General features: G+C 47.1%; 1 protein-coding gene across 2 annotated transcripts in view; it reads left to right on the top strand.

Moving 5' to 3' along the window:
• The window catches only part of CCNJL (cyclin J like), a 52779-nt gene extending 33012 nt beyond the window's left edge, over window positions 1–19767 (top strand). Inside the window, exons 4-7 of one of the 2 annotated variants that reach the window (XM_036918150.2) lie at window positions 13999–14301; window positions 15874–16033; window positions 17537–17571; window positions 17811–19767. In XM_036918150.2, the coding sequence (XP_036774045.2) occupies window positions 13999–14301; window positions 15874–16033; window positions 17537–17571; window positions 17811–17947 (635 nt within the window). In that variant the 3' untranslated portion in view covers window positions 17948–19767. Of the gene's footprint in view, window positions 1–13998; window positions 14302–15873; window positions 16034–17536 lie in introns of both variants that reach the window. The other variant, XM_036918072.2, reaches the window with a different exon arrangement.
• Window positions 19768–21475: the final 1708 nt, after the last annotated feature.

Raw genomic sequence — 21475 nt, 5'->3', positions numbered from 1 at the left:
TGAGTAGGGCAGCAGCAATCTCCTCTCAAAACCATATATATTTTTGAAAATACAACAAATACAACTATTCCTAAAAGAGACACCAGAAGATACAGGATAACAGCCAGGCTACATCCACACCTGCGAGAACCCAGCACCTCGTGAAGTTGGGTAAGATACAAGCCGTGGCCTGGCGGGACCCGAGCGCCCCTCACCCCAGCTCCTGGTGGGAGGAGAGGAGTCAGAGCAGGAGGGAGAGGGAGCCCAGGACTGCTAAACACCTGGCCCTAGCCATCCGCACTGGGAGCACAGACACACGGTGCGTGGTGTGCTGGATACTAGGGAAACGGAACAGTAAAATCTGCGAGTGGGTCCCCGCAGCCAGCGCCCCTGGGACAAAAGAAAAGTGAGTACTTTTTGAAAGTCTTAAAGGGACAGGGGCCTCACAGCTGGACAGAAGCGTCCTGGCACAGTCAGCCCAGTAGCTGGGAATCCTGGGGAATTCTGGGCACCCTAACCCCCTGGGGGGTAGTGCAACTCTGAGGCCCCTCACAGCGATAAACAGCCTCCTGCCCATTCCCCCTCCGGCGCAGCCCTGCCATAGCAGGGTAGCAGCCTGAGAGCGGCTGCACCCACAGCAACCGCCCAGAGCCTCCTCCGCAGCCACCCAGGCCAGACTGAGGCTGCATTGGTGCACAGCTGCCCAGCACAAGCCGCTAGGGGTCGCCATTCTCGCAGGAGAGGAAGGTGACCAGCAAGCGGGAAGGGACTTTGTTCTCCCCGCTAACACACGCGCCAACTGCCCACGACTACCTCTATCGCCATGGAAAGGAAGAAGAATTTGATCCAGACCAGAATCACACAGACAACCCCCAAGATGGAGCCTGGGGAGATAGATTTAACCAATTTTCCTGAAAAAAAATTCAAAATAAAGGTCATAACCATGCTGATGGAGCTGCAGAGAAATATGCAAGAACTAATGCATAAAGTTGGGAGAGAGATTACAGAAATGAAACAATCTCTGGAAGGACTTAAGAGCAGACTGGATGAGGTGCAAGAGGCCATTAATGGAATAGAAATCAGAGAACAGGAATACAGAGAAGCTGAGGCAGAGAGAGATAAAAGGATCTCCAGGAATGAAAGAATATTAAGAGAACTGTGTGACCAATCCAAACAGAACACTTTCCGCATTATAGGGATACTAGAAGAAGAGAGAGAAAAAGGGATAGAAAGTGTATTTGAAGAAATAATTGCTGAGAACTTCCCCAAACTGGGGGAGGAAATAGTCTCTCAGACCACGGAAGCCCACAGAACTCCCAACAGAAGGGACCCAAGGAGGACAACACCAAGTCACATAATAATTAAAATGGCAAAGATCAAGGACAAGGACAGAGTTTTAAAGGCACCTAGAGAGAAAAAAGGTCACCTACAAAGGAAAACCCATCAGGCTTTCATCAGACTTCTCAATAGAAACCTTACAGGCCAGAAGAGAATGGCATGATATATTCAGTGCAATGAAACAGAAGGAACTTGAACCAAGGATACTGTATCCAGCACGGTTATCATTTAAATATGAAGGAGGGATTAAACAATTCCCAGACAAGCAAAAGTTGAGGGCATTTGCCTCCCACAAGCCACCTCTGCAGGGTATTTTAGAGGGACTGCTCTAGATGGGAGCACTCCTAAGGCTAAATAGATGTCACCAGAGAAAATAAAATCACAGCAAAGAAAGCAGACCAACCAAATACTAACTAAAGGCAAAAAATAAATTCAACTACTCACAAAAGCAGTCACAGGAAGCACAAAAGAGCACAGCATAAAAAACACCTAACATATAAAGAATGGAGGAGGAGGAATAAGAAGGGAGAGAAATAAAGAATCACCAGACTGTGTTTATAATAGCTCAATAATTGAGTTAAGTTAGACAGTAAGATAATAAAGAAGCTAACCTTTAACCTTTGGTAACCATGAATCTAAAGCCTGCAATGGCAATAAGTACATATCTTTCAATAATCACCCTAAATGTAAATGGACTAAATGCACCAATCAAAAGACACAGAGTAATAGAATGGATAAAAAAGCAAGACCCATCTATACGCTGCTTACAAGAGACACACCTCAAACCCAAAGACATACAAAGACTAAAAGTCAAGGGATGGAAAAAGATATTTCATGCAAACAACAGGTAGAAAAAAGCAGGTGTTGCAGTGCTAGTATCAGACAAAATAGACTTCAAAACAAAGAAAGTAACGAGAAAAAGAAGAACAGTACATAATGATAAAGGGGTCAGTCCAACAAGAGGACATAACCATTATAAATATATATGCACCCAATACTGGAGAACCAACATATGTGAAACAAATACTAACAGAATTAAAGGAGGAAATAGAATGCAATGCATTCATTTTAGGAGACTTCAACACACCGCTCACTCCAAAGGACAGATCCACCAGACAGAAAATAAGTAAGGACACAGAGGCACTGAACAACACACTAGAACAGATGGACCTAATAGACATCCACAGAACTCTATACCCAAAAGCAGCAGGATACACATTCTTCTCAAGTGCACATGGAACATTTTCCAGGAAAGACCACATACTAGGCCACAAAAAGAGCCTCAGTAAATTCAAAAAGATTGAAATTCTACCAACCAACTTCTCGGACCACAAAGGGATAAAACTAGAAATAAATTGTACAAAGAAAGCAAAAAGGCTCACAAGCACATGGTGGCTTAACAACATGCTCCTAAATAATCAGTGAATCAATGACCAAATTAAAATAGAGATCAAGCAATATATGGAGACAAATGACAACAACAACACTAAGCCCCAACTTCTGTGGGACGCAACAAAAGCAGTTATAAGAGGAAAGTATATAGCAATCCAAGCATATTTAAAGAAGGAAGAACAATCCCAAATGAATAGTCTAAAGTCACAATTATTGAAATTGGAAAAAGAAGAACATATGAGGCCTAAAATCAGCAGAAGGAGGGACATAATAAAGATCAGAGAAGAAATAAATAAAATTGAGAAGAAAATAGAAAAAAATCAATGAAACCAAGAGCTGGTTGTTTGAGAAAATAAACCAAATAAGTAAGCCCCTAGCCAGGCTTATTAAGAGAAAAAGAGAATCTACACACATCAACAGAATCAGAAATGAGAAAGGAAAAATCACAATGGACCCCACAGAAATACAAAGAATTATTAGAGACTAATATCAAAGATTAATATCAAAGAATTATTACTATGAAAACCTACATGCTAACAAGCTAGAAAACCTAGAAGAAATGGACAACTTCCTAGAAAAATAATTACAAGCATTTCAGTGTCTAGATAGGAAAAGTCTCTTCTTTGTCACTGTCATGTTGGGGTTTCTGAGACTTGATTCAGGCCAGCAAATGGAAGTTGCTGGGAGACTCCTGGCTCTGCTTTTTGAGCCTGCACATGTTAGCTGACCTAGATGAATGCTTCAGCCTTCAGAACCAGCTCTCATGTCTGTTCTCTGAAAGCAGCTCCTGTTCTAACCTTGAAAGAAGTGGCCAAGTTTGCTTTTCCTCCTTTTCCTCACTGCTCCCAGCCAAGGTTGGAACAAAGGACCCGGGGCCTCTGATGTCCACGCCTTGGGTTCTGCAACCCAGGACTCTGTCTCTGCTCTCTCTGCACCTGGAAGCCCAAGACCAGGCAGCCCCTGGTGAGCTGGGGGTGAGCATTCTGCACAGCAGTGACCTTCATTACAGGAGAGAACTCCAGGACATTTCCTAACCTCTGAATCCCTGGAGGGGCCAAGCTCTGGGACATGCTGGCTGGCTGCAGCAGGCTTTTAACAGTGGAGTGGGTGGGAGCTGCCCATGCTCCCCATCCTCCATGGTCTTCACAGCTCCCTCCCTTCCCTGAAGACCCTCAAAGTACTGTTTTATAACTGGGGAGTTTCTCCCTCTGTCACTGGCTTTCTCTCTCCACCACAGAATCCTGTCCAGAACCTAAACTTTCACTGCAGCTGTGACTCACTGCACGGTTGGTCCTCAATCAGCAGAGGTTTATAAAGAAGAGTGTGTTCTAGTGTTGTTCACTGGGCACTAGGCACCATGCTCAGCACCCTCCTGTTGTCCTCACCACAGTTCTGTCTGCTTCTGTTATTCCCACTGCACAGGCCCAAGAGGTTGAGATTTGCCCCAGACCACATGCCAGCAAGTGGACAAGCCTGCACAGAGCCACGGCCCAGCACTGAACATGTGCACACTCTGCCCATCTGCACTGCATCAGGAAGTCAGACTGCATTTCAGAGGGTGCTGTCCTCAGAAAGGTGCTTGCCTGCTGGGCATAGAAAAGAGCCCCTTAGGGGACAAGTAGGAACCACCCTTCCAGCCTCCAGTAACCACGCAAGACCAGAGGTTTTTTTAATGGAAAAGCTGGTCTGGGTAGAGGAGTATTACAGAAAGTATCTCCTTAGAGGGTCACTCTTAAACTTCAGTTTCACTATTGGGGAAAAAAAACTAAGTCCTGTTGATCTTGCAGGTCTTCAGTGGAAAGGTTGTAGAATTAAGTCACTGAATAGCCTGAGCAGAGTGGAGGGTGAACAAGGTCATTTCTGAAAAACTGGTGGTTAGACAAGGAGTCACAGCCACATCCATGGGAATTCCTGCTCCAGGATACCTGTACTCATTATGGAGACTTTCTGGGGTTGAAGGGATCCTCGTGACTGTATCTGAGATTTCCTTCTTGTGGCATAGAAAGCTCTGGATTTTGGAGCCATTTATTCACTTGTCAAAAAATAACAAAACCAACTCTTTATTAAGTAATAACTTTATGACAGGTGCTGTGCTGGTGAAGGGGACCTGTAATATGCTACAAGATAGATGGTGGAAGCAGATAGCTAGGCTTTTAATTTTGCTTTGTCCCTCTGAGCTGGATGATTGGGTCAACTCACTTAACCTTTCTGTTTCTGAGCTTCTGATTCTATGTGGAAAACACTGCCAGCCTCTGGGATTGTTGGCAGAATGATCTGAGATCACTGAGAAGGGCATAACAACACAGTCCACTGAGGCCTCCCCTCCCTGGGGCCTGCCTGCGTTTCTTGATTGCTGCTGTGCATGAAACCTGGCACTCCACTGGGGACGCAAATGTGAAACTCCCTGCCCTCTGAAGGCTCAAGTCCTGGGGTGCGGGTTCTCTGCCTCTTGCTCACTGGCTGAGTGACCTGGGAAAGTCCCACCCCTCTGGGGAAGACCCATCTGGGAAAGGCCTTGGGCCCCACACTCCCCTTTTCCTCCCTTTCTGTGAACTTTACCCAACTAGTAGGATTTTAGAAGATCCTAGAATAAAGACCATGTTCAGTAAAGGCATCAGCGGCTGCCACCATTTATGGAGCACTTCCTGTGCCCCGGCCCCTGTGCCAGTCGCATTACCTGCTACCTCCCTGGACATCCCTACCAGCCTTTGAGGTATGAGTTTCCAAGTGATAACCTGAAATCACACAGGTTATAACAGGGGAGCAAGGACGGAACACTGGCACCTGAGCCTGAACTGAGGCTCTGGGGGTGGGCATCTCACCTGTTCCTGGTCAGGACCTCCCCCAGAATCCAGGCTCCCCCATGTCACAGGATCCTCAGCCCTCCTTTAGTATTCTCAGAGCTGGCTGTCAGTAAAACTACTTGGTTTCTACCCCTTTTGGTAGCTGGGAGGTTCTCTCCCATCTGAGGGAGAAAGAATTAGCATCAGAAAGGTCTCCAGGCAGCCTGGGAACTGAGGGGCTTGCACTTCCTCCCAGGTCCCCTGATCCTGGAAAGCCCTTTACTCTTGGGTCCCCACCACCTCCACTGCTGAGCACTCCCCACCTCACCTAGGAAGATGTCAGGGCCATCTGGAGGGCCAGGCAAGGCCAGGAAACCATTGGGGTGGCTCTTTTGACTCTGGCCTGCCTCCCTCCCTTCCCTTTCTTAGCACCATAATGAGTAGGACAGGCTACTGAGGGGTGCAGGGTAATCACGGGGTCTCAATTCCTAAGCAAATTTTGTTTCTCATTCTCAAATGCAAAGAGGGGAAGAAAGACTTTAAAACAATGGCCCTTGGGGAAGAGTACCTTTGTCTGCTTTTAACGGCTTATTTCTTTGGTAAAGAAGAGTAGCCAGCTGTGGCTTTAAAACCTGGTTCTCTGTAGTTGGAAACTGGCCTCGTATCTGAGCCTCAGTCTAACCCCTGAATGGGCAGCAGGCAACCCTGAATGGGTCAGTAAATAGGCATCTGGCTGGCACAAGGACTGTTGGGGGAATTGACTGGGAGCCGTACTGATACAGCCTGTCAAGTACAGTGAACAGCCTGGGCCTGGGCACTGGAAATGGGGTGGCACCAACATTTTATAGAATCCCATTCTATGCTCTTTGTCTTTATATTTGAGAACTTTTCTACAGGCACTATAAATGTTGATGATTTTTGGAGGTGGGTAATGCATTCTTGTGGGTTCATTATAGCATTTCTCCTTTTGTGGGGGAGGTGTGTATTTTACATTTTCCAAAATGAAACTTTTTTAAGCAATTAAAAATATTGCTTCTGTTGGCCCTAAATTAGAAAAGTCAGGCATTTGGTCTGCTTAAGGCTTGATTTCTGGGACAATAGTTGAAAGAAGAAAAGCCAGCCTTAGAGTAGTCAGTTCAAAGAGACAGACAGAATAGTGGTTGCCAGGGGCCAGGGGTAACAGGGAGTTTTTGTTTCATGGGTATACAGTTTCAGTTTTGCAGGATGTAAAGAGTTCTGGAGATTGGTTGAACAACAATGTGAATGTACTTAATGCCACAGTTAAATGGTGATAAATTTTATATTATGTGGGCGGAGCCAAGATGGGAGCGTGAGTAGAGCAGTGGAAATCTCCCAAAACCATATATATTTTTGAAAATACAACAAATACAACTATCCCTAAAAGAGAGACCAGAAGATACAGGACAACAGCCAGGCTACATCTACACTGGCGAGAACCCAGTGCCTCATGAAGTGGGTAAGATACAAGCCCCGGCTCGGCGGGACCCGAGGCCCCTCACCCCAGCTCCTGGTGGGAGGAGAGGAGTCAGAGCGGGGAGGGAGAGGGAGCCCAGGACTGCTAAATAGCCAGCCCCAGCCATTCACACTGGGAGTACAGACACACAGAGCGTGGGGTGCTGGATACCAGGGAAACGGGACAGTAAAACCTGCAAGCAGGTCCCCACAGCCGGTGCCCCTGGGACAAAAGAAAAGCAAGTGCTTTTTGAAAGATTTAAAGGGGCAGGGACCCCACAGCTGGACGGAAACGTCCCAGGACACTTAGCTCAGCAGCTGGGAATCCCGGGGAACTCCAGGCACCCTAACCCCCTGGGTGGCAGTGCAGCTTGGAGGCCCCTCACAGAGATAAACAGCCTCCCGCCCGTTTCCCCTCCGAATCCGCTCTGCCATAGTGGAGCAGCAGCCTGAGACAGCAGGGCAGAGCTTCTTTCACAGCGGCTGGGCAAGAATTAGAAACCCCATCTGCGTGCAGCTGCCCAGCACAAGTCGCTAGGGGTCGCTGTTCTCCCAGGAGAGGAAGGCCACAACTAGCAAGAAGGGACATTCTCCCAGCCAACACATGCACCAGCTCCCCACAACTACCTTTATCGCCATGAAAAGGCAGAAGAATTTGATACAGACCAGACTAACCCAGACATCCTCTCCTGAGAAGGAATCTGGGGAGATAGACCTAACCAATCTCCCTGAAAAATAATTCAAAATAAAGGTCATAACCATGCTGATGGAGCTGCAGAGAAATATGCAAGAGCTAAGGGATGACGTCCGGAAAGAGATTACAGAAATGAAACAATCTCTGGAAGGACTTAAGAGTAGACTGGATGAGATGCAAGAGGCCGTTAATGGAATAGAAGTCAGAGAACAGGAATACAGAGAAGCTGAGGCAGAGAGAGATAAAAGGATCTCCAGGAATGAAAGAATATTGAGAGAACTGTGTGACCAATCCAAACAGAACACTTTCCACATTATAGGGGTACTAGAAGAAGAAGAGAGAGAAAAAGGGATAGAAAGTGTATTTGAAGAAATAATTGCTGAAAACTTCCCCAAACTGGGGGAGGAAATAGTCTCTCAGACCACGGAAGCCCACAGAACTCTCAACAGAAGAGACCCAAGGAGGACAATACCAAGTCACATAATAATTAAAATGGCAAAGATCAAGGACAAGGACAGAGTTGTAAAGGCAGCCAGAGAGAGAAAAAAGGTCACCTACAAAGGAAAATCCATTAGGCTTTCATCAGACTTCTCAGCAGAAACCTTACAGGCCAGAAGAGAATGGCATGATATATTTAATGCAATGAAACAGAAGGGCCTCGAACCAAGAATACTGTATCCAGCATGATTATCATTTAAATATGAAGGAGGGATTAAACAATTCCCAGACAAGCAAAAGTTGAGGGCATTTTCCTCCCACAAACCACCTCTGCAGGGTATTTTAGAGGGACTGCTCTAGATGGGAGCACTCCTAAGGCTAAATAGATGTCACCAGAGAAAATAAAATCACAGCAAAGAAAGCAGACCAACCAAATACTAACTAAAGGCAAAAAATAAAATCAACTACCCACAAAAGCAGTTAAAAAAATTTTTTTTTATATTATGTGCATTTCCCCACAAGTTTGTTTAAAGTATTTTTTAAAAAGCCAGTCTGTGAGTATCCCTTTTGAGGCTTCTTGGATCAATAGTATCTTGACACCATGGCCTAGTTTGTGATTAAAAGTTTAGGCCACTTCCCTAGACTTGTGATCATCAGTCCATTAACTGTGTGGCCTGCCAGGAATGTCCTAAACTCGCCCAGGCTCTCTGGGATTAGGGGAAGGAGTCAGTCAGCGGGTATGCAGAGGGTCCTAAAAGGCATTATTTGCAGGTTTTACCATTGCCACCAAGGCTAAGGACTCACGTGTCTGTCTGTGGCCTCCCAGGCCCAGGGTGAGTGCTTCGATAGATTTAGGCTTTTTTTTTTTTATCTTAGAACTCTGTTGATAGGGCTCTAGCTATTCAAATTGGGAAGAATGTGAACATCCAAAAAGAACGTTTTAGATGGATTGGTAGGATCGTAAAGTTCTTTTTCAACCTCAAAATAGTAATTTCTTCAGGAAGGATTATCTGTGGATGCCAAACCAGTGAGTTAAAGGTGGTTGGAAAACAGGATATTCACAGTCTCAAGGTATCATCTCATAGATTACTTATTAATTTCACAGGAAATGGTACCTTTAAAATGGAGAGATCTGGTGTCACCACCTTAACCAAGTGATCAAATGTAGCATTGCTATTGCTGGGACAAACTGACTTATATATAACTCCTGACATGATCTGGGTAAGAACAGAAGCACAAAACATCACCTCTGTAGTTTTCTTGCCCAAACTATTTGGTCATGCAGCAACAGGCAGGCAGTGCAGAATATGGGACATTTTAAAAGGCAACTGGCCTGGATTCATCCAAAAGTCCATGGTCATGAGAAACAATGAATGGGACTGAAGAGGTAGAACAGACTCCATTATGACCTGTGTTGGATCTGGATCCAAAAAACAAATGGCTTTTTGGGGATGCTGTGGGGAAAGTCATGTATGGACTAAATATTAGAAAATAGTATTATGTTGTTAATGCTGATGTTCTAAAGATTGCTAATAGCATGATGATTATGTAGGAAAATGACCTCAGGGATGGATGAAGAAGGGTCCTGGGGGAGCATGTCATGTCTTCAACTTAATTAGAAATGGTCCGGCAAAACTAATATATATACACGCATACATACATGTGCACACACGTGTGCACACACAGCGAATGTGGCTCAGTGTTAGCGGTAGTGAATCTGGGTGAAGGGTCGTCTGTGTTCATTGTTCTGTTATTTTGCCTGTTCTGTGGATTTGAAAAATCTTCCAAATAAAAAGTACATCAAAGGAGTTGAAGAGAGTCTGTGGCTCTTGTCTGACTTAGAAAGACTCGGACATCTGTCCCCCACCCCTCCCAGGAGACCTGCCTGAAGACTTCCAGGCATCTATAGTCTACGCAGTTTGTCGATGAGGAGCAAGCAGCTGAGCGGCAGCACTTGGTGGTGGCAGGGGACAGAAGGCCAGCCTAGTCATGGTCATGAGAGGAGGGGAGGAAACATCCACCAGGCACATGCAACACCAGGAAACTCAAAATCTTTCCTGGCTGTGAAATGTGCTGGGAAATAGTTGCTAAGCCAGGGTCTGCTGGTCAGCAATAAGGGAAGGGGCTGTGAGGTCACTGCTCGGTGTGGAGCTGAGTTCTCTGCGCTTCCTCCCTGAGCCTCTGGGCATCTAAACAGAACCAACCTAGGAAGATCCAGTGCCCAGCCCAGCATGGGGACTCTGTCCATTTCCTTGTGCTGTGCACTTCTTAATCACTTTCCGTTCTATATGGCCATTTCGTCTCCATTTGGGGCACATTTCCTAGACAGGAAACAAATGACGTGGAGTTTAGTGCTGTTACATCCAGAGCAAAAACTCACTGAGGATTCAGACCCCAACCTGTCTGTCTAGCCTATAATTTGGTGGGTCCCCAAGAATCTCCTCCAGCATGGGGAGCATCAGGAGCAGGTGAATTCAGATTCCCAGTAATCCGTGGCCCCTTCCATTTGAGGGTAATCCTCTTGGGCCTACTTACTGGGAAAAGGCAGAGCTCTGAAAGGTTTGAAAAGCTCCGAACGCCAGGAGGAAACTAATCTGATCGAGCACATCTGCCAGTTGGAATAGATTGCTGGCTGCTAGCAATGCCATGAAAGGGTCTTAGTGCATTCCAAGCTGATGCATGTTTCTGCTGGGGCTGCGACCTGACCTTCACCATGCCACCTTCTGATCTGGGAAAGAAAAGAGTTTATATCTGTAGAGTGCCTGCAAACAGCATTGGTTCAATTCAGCACAAGATTCAGGGAAACCTTGACAATTTTGAAAAAATTTTCTTTCTTTAAATTTCACAAAAAAATGTATGATCATTGGAGAAAAAATTAGGGGATACATATAATCTGAGGTCATCAGAGAACAATTCAACTGGCTTAAAATTCAACTATTGCGAGAGAACCATTTGTTCTTTCAAGGAATATTCATTGGGCACCTACCATGTGCTAGGCAATGTGCTGGGACCTGGGGGAGCAGCAACGATCGAATGGGTCTGACATAGGTCCTGCCTCATGGGGCTTAGACCTGTTAATGACCTATTAATAGTCAGATGCTGGCCATTAATATTAATACTTATATTGAACAAGCAATCTGCATGTCGGAAGTACCTTGATAACATCCAGTGGCCTCTAAACTGAGCCTGGGAGGACATGTGAAAGGTGGAGAAGGGATAGGCAGTCTCAAGTGGAGGAGGGGCCAGACTTGTATGTGGCTGGAATCCTGTGTTGAGAAAATGGCATGAGACAGCAGAGGCCAGCAAGGCCTGGTCAGCCAGGCCCTGCCCAGGACTTCCAGCCATGCCAGAGGCTCTTCCCCCTGGAGCACCATTGACCTTGCCTTCCCCTGCACCGTATGTGGCTGCAGGATGGGTTTGGGGTTGCTGTAAGCTGCTTAGGAACTGGTAGGCACTGATCTCCACCCTCCACCAGGTTGTACATTTCCACTGGCTCCAGTCCTCCCCATCAAAGACCAGAGCTTCGCATCTGACTTTGTCAACTTTGTGGACTGGTGCCAGGCTCGCTGAGAAGGTGGAGACACTGGCTTCTCGGAGTCAGTGTTGCATTTCTGCATGACATCATCTGAGGCGTCCTGAGGAGCATGTTGTATCTGCTGTAGAGCAGCCTGTAGTGGTTACTGCCTTATACCTCTCCTAAAAAGCATGCAAGTCTGATGAGAACTGGGTCAGAAGACACTCGCGGTTGTGCACAGGTGTGTGGACGCCTTGTTTATTGTGCCCTTAAGGCACTGACGTGGGCTTTTTGAGCTCAGCTGGGCTACCCCACTGCCTCTGCCAACATCCGCTCAGCACCTGCTCTGTACCCAGTATGGGCCTGGAGGCCGCAGGTGGCAGACCGAAGCCAGGCCTCAGGGCTCACCAGCCAGTGTGGAGGTCAGACAGCCTGTGGGGACTGTGGGTAGTGACTTTGAGGGCGAAGGGCAAAGCGCTGTTGGTGGAGTGAAGAGGGGCTAGGAAAGAGAGCTCCTTGCAGAGAGACTCTGTAGGCCAAGGCTTGTGGGCTCAGGGAGCCCGATGCCTTCAGAGAACTGCAGCAACGGGGCCACCCCCAGGCATGCATGGTTCCCCCAGAGGGTGAAGCATGTTAAAGCTGGGAGGTCCCCACAGTGAAGGCTGCCACTGGGCCATCCACAGCTGATGACCCTCAGGGACTGCTAAGTACATACCTCCTTTCCTTCAACCCTTCAGTGGGATAACCCAAGGCTCGTGTTTTACTCTTATTTGTATCTAGCTCTTTGTGACTTTATTCCATACAGTTCATTTCCAGGACATTCCAGTATTTATTCATTGTTCCTTCAGTACTTTCCAAGCTGTGTGACATGTCTGTGGAGTTTTACATCTTTTTGCTGCTGCCCATTGATATGAATGCATTCCAGTTATCTATCCCTGCAAAACAGATCACTCCAAAACAGTGATTTAGAACAATGCTGTGTTATTCCTTCCAGGTCTGTGGGTTGCGTGTTAGTTCCTCTGCAGGCTTCAGCAGGGTCGGCAGGCCCAGGATGGTCTTGTTCACGTGTCTGAAAGTGGGTGCTGGCTATTGTCCAAGCACCTTGGTTGTCCTCCAAGGGGGCCAAGGCAGAAGTTGCAAAATCTCTTAAAGCCTCACCTTGGAAGTCACATAATGTCAGCCCCCCACCCTCCCAGTTTTATTGAAATATAATTGACATATATAACATTGTATTAGTTTAAAGTTCACAAATAATGATTTGATGTATGTACATATCGTGAAATGATCATAAGTTATCATCCATCACCTCACAGTTAATTCTTTTTCTTGTTATGAGAACTTCTCTACTGTCCTAGCAGCTTTCAAATACACAATACAGTATTGTTAAACTGTGGTCACCATGCTGTACATTACATCCCCAGAACTTATTTATCTTATAATGGGAAGTGTGTATCTTTTGACCCCCTCCACCCATTTCCCCCACCCCCTGCCTCTAGCAACCACCTCTGTTTTTCTGTATCAGTTCAGTTTTTTTAGATTTCATGTTTAAATGAGATAGTACAGTATTTGTCTTTGTCTGACTTACTTCACTTAGCATAATGCCCTCAGGAATCCTCCATGTTGTCTGAAATGTCTTGGTTTTCTTTTTTATGGTTGACTTAATATTCCATTGTATATAAATATCGTAGTTTCTTTATCCATTCATCTGTGTGGACACTTAGTTGTGTCTGTGTAAATAATGCTTCAGTGAACTTGGGAGTAAAGATAATGTACTTTTTGGCTTCTTCCCTTTCCTGTCTTCTCCTCCCACTCACTGATCTTTCCTAGGCTTACCTCCCAGCAAACTACTTCTGAGGGGATCCAAACTAAGAACCACTGAGGGAGTTTAAACTCAATACTGAGGATGTGGGGAGCCATTGGAGGGCTTTTCTATATCTGGAGGGACAGGGTCAGGTTTGCAAGGTCATTCTGACTATGGCTTTTTGATCCCCTGACCAGTCCTGAGGCTGAATTAGTGAGGACCTCCCTTGTTTCCCAGGCCCTCGCTGCTGCTGCTGCTGCTGCTGCAAATTCTGTTGAACACCTTCTGTGTTCCACATGCTGGTTTGAATATTTGGTGGCATTTTCTCATTGTATCTGACAAAGGCCTTAGGAGATACAGGTTGCATTTTACAGATGAGGAAACTGAGGCATAGGGTGAGATGTGCATGATCACACAGCTGGAAGTGGTGATCCCTGCAAGGGGCTAGGGATTTGACTCCATTGGCCATGGGGCCTTCTGGCGCTCTGTCCTCCCTGCCAGCACCATCCAGGCACTGGAAGGGGGGGCCTTTACTTCCTGGGTGCCAGCTGTTGCTGTGTCCCAGTAACCTCTGCTTCTCTTATAGGTAAGTTCGAGGATAGGGAAGACCACATACCCAAGCTGGAGCAGATAAATAGTATGAGGATCCTGAGCGGCCAGAACTTCACCCTCACCAAGAAGGAGCTGCTGAGCACAGAGCTGCTGCTCCTGGGGGCCTTCAGCTGGAACCTCTGCCTGCCCACGCCCGCCCACTTCCTGGACTACTACCTCTTGGCCTCTGTCAGCCAGAAGGACCACCACTGCCACAGCCAGCCCCCCACCTGCCCCCACAAGACCAAAGAGTGCCTCAAGGAGTATGCCCACTGCTTCCTAGAGGTCGCCCTGCAAGGTGGGACCTGCTGTCAGGACCTGTCACCCCTTCCCTACCACTCGGGCCAGGATCAGATGGCACTGAGAGGATGTCCATCCAGAAAGTCCTTAACTGTCCATCCACCCAAGTCACTCCCACTTTGCAGGAGACAGTCAAAGAAGGAGCAAGGACTCTCCCAGTGTTACCAGTAATGTGTAAAAGAGAAATAGCACCTTATATTCAGGCAGCTATTACCCCACAAACATACCGATCCATAAGGTAATTTTTCTTACGGCAACCTGGAACATGCAAATGATGTAAATAGGACGGATTGGTAGGTAGGTCATTCCAGAAGAGCTATCGTCATACAGATGGGTTGGGGAGGGAATTGGGGAGAGGATTATGTTTACCTCTGCTTTAACGATAAAGTTGCTCTGGGGACTTTTATCTGGATCTCATTCTTCCCAGTATCTTAAAATCCAGGTGTTAGGAAATTACTAGATCAGAAACACTTGACGCAACTCCTCAATACCCACCACAAACCAAAATGATCATGAGTAATAATATCCACAGTTGTGATATCATGCATTAATTGAGTGCTTAGTGTATAACTGCTACCTTATTATAGAGCTTTACATACATTATCTCATTTGAAACTCACAGTGACTCCACATGAAAATCATTTCTGCTATTCTCATTTTACAAATCAGTTTCCTCAATGGATGCCTAAGAGGTGAAGTGACTTACCCAAGTCACTGCTAAGATTTAAACCTGGAAAGACTGATCTGTGTGACTGTAACTGTAGCCATAAATATCACCCTGCCTGATTCATACGTTAATAGGTAAAATGCTGAAGTCATCAAAAATCATAAGCAGTTTAAGACAATATGATAATGCACTGATCACCCAGTGTCATTTATGAAAAATTGTGGGAATTTCAACAGTTTGCCTTTGCATAAGTAACATCTGCTTTGCCATGTTGCCAGATATCTTAGGAAATTAAGATTTCTTAGATCATTTCATAATTTATACATATACCAAAACATCACATTATACACCTTAAATATGTACAGTTTTTATTTCTCCATGCTTCAATGAAGCTGGGGGGAAGATTCCTCAGTAAATACATCACTTTTAGTTATGAATATCAAACTCTTGTAGCCATTCATTCATTCATTCATTCAACAGATGGTGGTTCAATTTCCCTCTGTGGGCTGGGCTTTGTTACTATTACTAGTAGCCTTCACTCACACCTCAAAACATAGGTGTCATTCACCACTAACAACCAAAGAAGGGACGAATGTTTTGTGTTTCTGTTTGTAGCCCATCGCAAGTCCCTTACAGACCCCTGGAAGCCCTAAATAGTATTCTGAAAATCACTGTTCTAGGCTGACATCAGAAATCCCAGGCTAAGATCCAGGGTGTTTAAGGTTCAAGAGTGGAACTTCACACTGTTTCTGACTTTTCATGTTGTGTGTAAACATGAAAAGCCTCGAACAGCCTCAAACCTAATATTTTTTCTGCCAATTCTTGGGAGGCACAAGGCAGGGGGACACTGGGACTCTAGGGTGAGGCTTTACAATGCTGACTCCTTCTGTGATTCTCTTTCAGATCACATTTTCTATAAATTCCAGCCTTCTGTGGTTGCTGCAGCCTGTGTTGGAGCCTCTAGGATTTGCCTTCAACTTTCCCCCTACTGGACCAGAGACCTACAGAGGATCTCAAATTACTCCCTGGAACATCTCAGCGCATGTATCGAAACCCTGCTGGTGTAAGTTCGTCTTCTGAGCCCTCTGTGTTTGAGATACCGAGTCTCCGCTTTCTCTCAAGGCCCACTTCAGATGAGCTCCTAAAGTTCGAGGCTTTCGGTGGTTCCCCCAGCTAGTGTCTCATATGAAGTGGGCCAGGGTGACTCTTGATAGAATTGGGGCTTGGGAGTTGGTCCTTCCTAGTTTGGGTAATTTGGGGTTTGGAATTTTAAGGTCAAGAAGATGGGCTCTGTGCACATCCTTCTGTGTGCCTGTGCTGTTTGATCTGAGTTCTGATGTGTCAGTCAGTCTTACGGATGATCACACTGAGGGACTCTCATTATAAGCTACTTTTCTCAGACATGGCCACAAAGCTGGCCTCCTAACCAGCTGAGCCCAGAGTGGCTTAATTTAAGAAGCCACAGCCTCCTGGCAAGGGTCCCTGGGAATCTGAAGGAAGAGATGTTCAGTGTATCAAAGAAGATGCTTTAAATTCATAGACCCAAAACCAAGCAACTGGTATCAGGGCAAAAGTGCTCGATAGTAACCACAGGGAGGAGAACAGAGAGGACAGGAGATTCCTGCCCGGCAGCACCCAGGCCCTCTTCCACTCAGCAGGAGGGGACATCTCCTGGACACCGGCCCCACTGACTGTGGACCAGGCTCCGGAAGAGCCATCTCTTGGCCTCCTAATGTGGGAAGCTTTGCTTCTGTCTCACTCCTCTGAAATGTCATCCCTGCTCCCTGGGCCTTGTTTCAAAGTCTATGCTTTTAGAAGGCACCCAAAGCCAGAGGCTAGGGCCTGGTCTGAGTGCAGTGGGTGCCCCTGGGTTCTCAGCCACAGTGGTTGTAGCTGTGGGACAGCCCCTTCTCAGATTTGTTCCAGCCTCCATTTGTTCCTTTAATACATAAGCCTCTAATCCATTTGTTTTCCAAAAAAACTTTATGGGAAGCTTTTTTTTTTTTTTTTTGACATGGAAATAAGCCTGTTTCTCCCTCTTTACAGATGGAGAAATTTAGGCCCCAGGTGGCAACTTGCTGGAGATCTGCTGGCTCTAGAGTGGCCCAGCTGGGGATGGAGCAGCCCGGAAGTGCCTTGAAGGCGGAGGCAGTGCTCATCTAAGCAATGGGGGAGGGTGGCGCTGTGCCAGGTGCTGGGGCTGCCCTGAGGAGCAGAACACACGGGTCCTCATGCTGGGCGCACGGGGCCAGTAGAAGCCTGGAAGTTGTTGTCTGCAGTCTGGACTGCTGAAGTGGACCGATGCAGGGGCTGGGGGATAGCTAGGCTAGTCTCAGGAGCTCAGAAAAGGTTTTTTTGTAGGAAACAGATCCCAACTGAAAGCTGAGGCCAGAGTTTTATCAGAGAAGAGCTGTGGTTGTGCCCAGACAGTGCCCAGGCTGGGCATGGCCTGCAGTAACAGCACACAGATCTTGGATTCCATGCAGCCAGGCAGGGAGAGGTGCACTCAGGTGCCTGGTGCTAAGGCCCCTGCCCCCCAAGTCTCACCCAGGTCCTTTCCTTTCAGAGCTTATGACAACGTCCTCAAGGACGCCGTCGCAGGTAAGAGCCAGGCCTTGGCGATGGTGCCTGGCACACTGCCAACCCCTACCCAGGTGCTGTTCCAGCCACCCACCTACCCTGCCCTCAGCCAGCCAACGCCACCAGCCCTGGCACAGTTCCAGACCCCCGTGCAGGACCTATGCTTGGCCTATCGGGATGTGCTACAGGCCCACCATCCGGGGAACCTGCTCTCAGGGGTCCCTGGCTCATCACTCCATACCCTGTACCCCTCCCTCCAGCCCCTGGACATGTGTCCCGTCCCCACACCGCTCAGCATGCAGATGGCCATCGCAGCAGAGCCCAGGCACTGCCTTGCCACCACCTATGGAAACAGCTACTTCAGCGGGAGCCGCGCATTCCCCACAGGCTGTTTTGACAGATAGGGCACCTTTGGGCCACACAGGAGGCCTTAGATACCTGGGCAGAGGAAGAAGACACGACTGAGGGGAACCGCATGGAGTGATTCGGCGGGGAGGCCAACCCCACAGAACCTCGTTGCCCTTGAATGGAGAGGGTTGGTGCTCTCTTTAAATAAAACTGACCCAGAGAAAACAGTCAGTGGCATACCTCACCCAAGAGCCTTCCTCGGGAAAACGTCTTCCACACGTGGCTGAAGTGCAAAGAAATGGCTTGGTGGCTATACCCTGAGTCAGGGCCCAGTGAATTGAGAAAGGCCCGGTAAGAAGCCAGGAGACTGGGGACTGCATGCAGACCACCAGTCCATGAGCTTGTCTGGATTTTAGCATCAGAGACTTCTTTATTCTTTGCCGATGGCAGCTGCACTGGAAAAGCAGGGGCAACCTGGCGTGGTCTCAGGAACCCCAGTTGAGACTGTACTGGGGGCTCTTCTTTTCCTGGCTCTGTGCAGAGGGGCCTGTGTGTGTGTTTAGGCCTGAGCCTCTGCCTGCCAAGGCGCAGTGGGTGGCTGTCCTCCTGTATTGTTAAACCTAAAACCTTATTCAGCCTTTTAGATATTTTATGTGCTGCTACTTCCCAAAGTGTCCTAGCTTTCTGTTCAGTAAGATACCTTGTTTACATACTGTATCAGGGATTTTGTAATACTTGAAAATTCCTTAGGAGAAAAAAAATTTCCACACTGCCTGTCCCACGCGAGGGCTGTCGGTTCTAACCTGGCTGGTGCCTGGCCCACAACTAACAACAGAGCTCCCTTTTCAAAAGCATGTGTTTGGGGAGAAAAGCTTTGCAGGATTTTGGTTCCAGAAGATTGCACACCTTGGATGCTTTGTTCACCTATAGAACTTTGATGACCACCCAGAGGAAGAAGGCTGTGGAAAGGTAGACAAAGGTTAAAACACAACACCCCCACCTCCCTTCACCACATGCCTGTAGTACATGAGGTTAAACCCGGCCTTGGCTTTGAGTTGGCTAACAGGAAAGGATAATCATGTGGAGTACTTGCTTAAAGCCAGCTGGGTTTGGGGAGCAGGGCTGTACATGGATGATATGTGATAACCACAGTTGACAGGCAGGCAGTGGTTGGATCGAAAGCCAGTATTTGGGTATCTGTAGTGAGAGGCTCTCAGGAAGACTGTTTTGTAACCTTGTGCAATATGTTTTTATTCTGACTTGCGGCTTATGCCTAGTGTATTTTTTTTTCTTTTTTTTGGTTGGATCAGGGTCAGGGGAAACTTTGTTCACTTAGCAGAACTGGGAGGTGCAGAGAACACAGAGACAGTTTTTTTGTTGTTTGTTTGTTTGTTATCATTAATCTACAATTACATGAAGAACATTATGTTTACTAGGCTCCCCCTTCACCAAGTCCCCCCCACACACCCCATTACAGTCAGTGTCCATCAGCGAGTTTTTGTTTGTTTTATGAAGAACCCATCTTGGTTTTCTTGGCTCCTTTGCCAGTCCAGGAGACTGTGGCAGGGGACTGCCAGGAAGGCGGCTGCATGCTGCTGAGTCGGATCCGAAGGTGATTTTCAGAGCAGATGAAAGCCTCAGCTGGAGGCGGAATACGAAGCCTGGACGTGGATGAGGCGCTGCCACTTCATCACTAGCATAGGAAACTGCATGCTTGTTGTTTTTCTCTTTTCCCTTTGCCCACTCCTCCTGTTTATGTGCAACTGGTTTGGATTCCAGGTTACCGTGTCTGCCTATTTTGGGGCAGGACTTGTGGGGCCCCCCAGTATATAGCCTCGCAGCCAGCCTGGTCCCCAGAAAATGGCATCCCGCAATAAAAACATCACCTATTCTTGTGCTCTCTGTTCTCTTTGTGGCCTTCTCTCAGCCAGTGCAACAGTGCAACCCTCCCTCATCCACATCAGCCCCCCTGGGCTCTGGGGGAGGGGTTATGGCAAGACTGGGTCCTGTGGAGTTGGGGCCTGCCCTCTGAATGGGACCTGGGCCTCCCTGGAGACAAGGGCAGCAGAAATGAGTAAGGCGTGACATCCCAGCTCCACCACTGTGTCAGGGTTCTCTAGAGAGACAGAACCCAGTATATATGTAACCAAGGACATTTATTTTAAGGAATTGGCTCAGGTGATTGTGGAGCTGACCCATTAGGAATCTGTAGAGCCAGCGAGCAGGCTAGAAATTCAGGTAAGAGTTGATGTTTTGGTTGAGTCTAAAATCTGTAGGGCAAGCTGGAAATGCAAGCAGGACTTCCGTGTTAACAGGCTTTGAGGCAGAATTCCTTCACCTGGAAACCTCAGTCTTTGCTCTTAGGGCCTTTCACTGGTGAGATGAGACCACCCACGTTATGGAGGACAGTCTGCTTTACTGAAAGCCTGATTTGGTTGTTACCTGTCAGTCACATCTATAAAATACATTCACAGCAATATCTCGACTAGTGTTTGACTAAACAACTGGGCACCATACCCTAGCCAAGACGACACATAAGATAAACCACCTCAACCACTTACTAGCTGTCAGAAAGCAGTTGACTCAGCCTTTCCGAGCCTCTATCTCCTCACCTGTTAAAATGGGGGTAATAACACTCACCTCAGGGTATCATGAGTATTAGGCCACATAGTGAATGTCCCCCAAAAAAATAATTACTCCATTTCTTCAAACAAAATCTACTTTAAGATGCACCATTATTTTATGTACCAGTAAGAAGAATTTAAAAATTGCCAACTCAAATGTGACACAGTGCTTGAGAGACTGTTGATTAGATGCTGCATTCTTCTTTCAGGAATATTAAAATGTAAAAATGTATGTATCACAGAATCGATGGAGTATGGCATCAGCTATTAGGGAAGGTGGCAGACTGCAGCTCACCCTTGAAGGCATGTGTCCCACTCAGGAAGCTCCACCCTCTGCTCTCCCAGGTGCCTGTGGGAGAACCACCCTGGAGATCCAGCCTCAGGGTGGAGCTGAGAAGTACTCACCAAGCACTGGTACATTTAGTTAGGGTGGGGAGGCGTGAGGAGATATGTTCAGGGCCTGAGGCTGACCTCTGTCCCCACGAGGATGTTCAGGAACCATTGGCAAGCAGGACTGGGGGCAGGAATCCTCTGCCATGTGCAAGGCCAGGCAAGGCAGGGGACTCTAGGTTTCGGGAATTCAGAGGCAAGGCAAGTCTTGGATTTACCATGGGCACCCACTTCACCTGAGGTGAATCCCTCAATTATTGGGTCTGTTTCTCTACCTGCTAACAGAGATGGTTGAGTCGATGGGTGGTTTTCAGCTACAGAGGGAGACAGAGCCACAGACGCCCTGGGCCCCTACCTTTCTCTAACCAGAGGGATGTGGAAGTCCCATTTCAATTTTGTTCATTCCCATGATGAGGGGTGGCCCGGAAATCTTGAAAAAGCTTAGAGGTGTCTTTAAAGGCCCTTCCAGGGAAAAAAATTTTTTTTTCTTGATGAACTAGAACTTCTAGTTCAGTCTGGAGATTTTTTAAGCTGAGCAAGCTATAGAATTGCCTGGAGCATTC

Source organism: Manis pentadactyla, chromosome 2 (genome assembly GCF_030020395.1).
Source record: "Manis pentadactyla isolate mManPen7 chromosome 2, mManPen7.hap1, whole genome shotgun sequence".
NCBI classification, from domain to species: Eukaryota; Metazoa; Chordata; class Mammalia; order Pholidota; family Manidae; genus Manis; species Manis pentadactyla.
The sequence above is the reverse complement of the archived record's forward strand: the minus strand, read 5'-3'. Positions and strand labels throughout refer to the sequence as shown.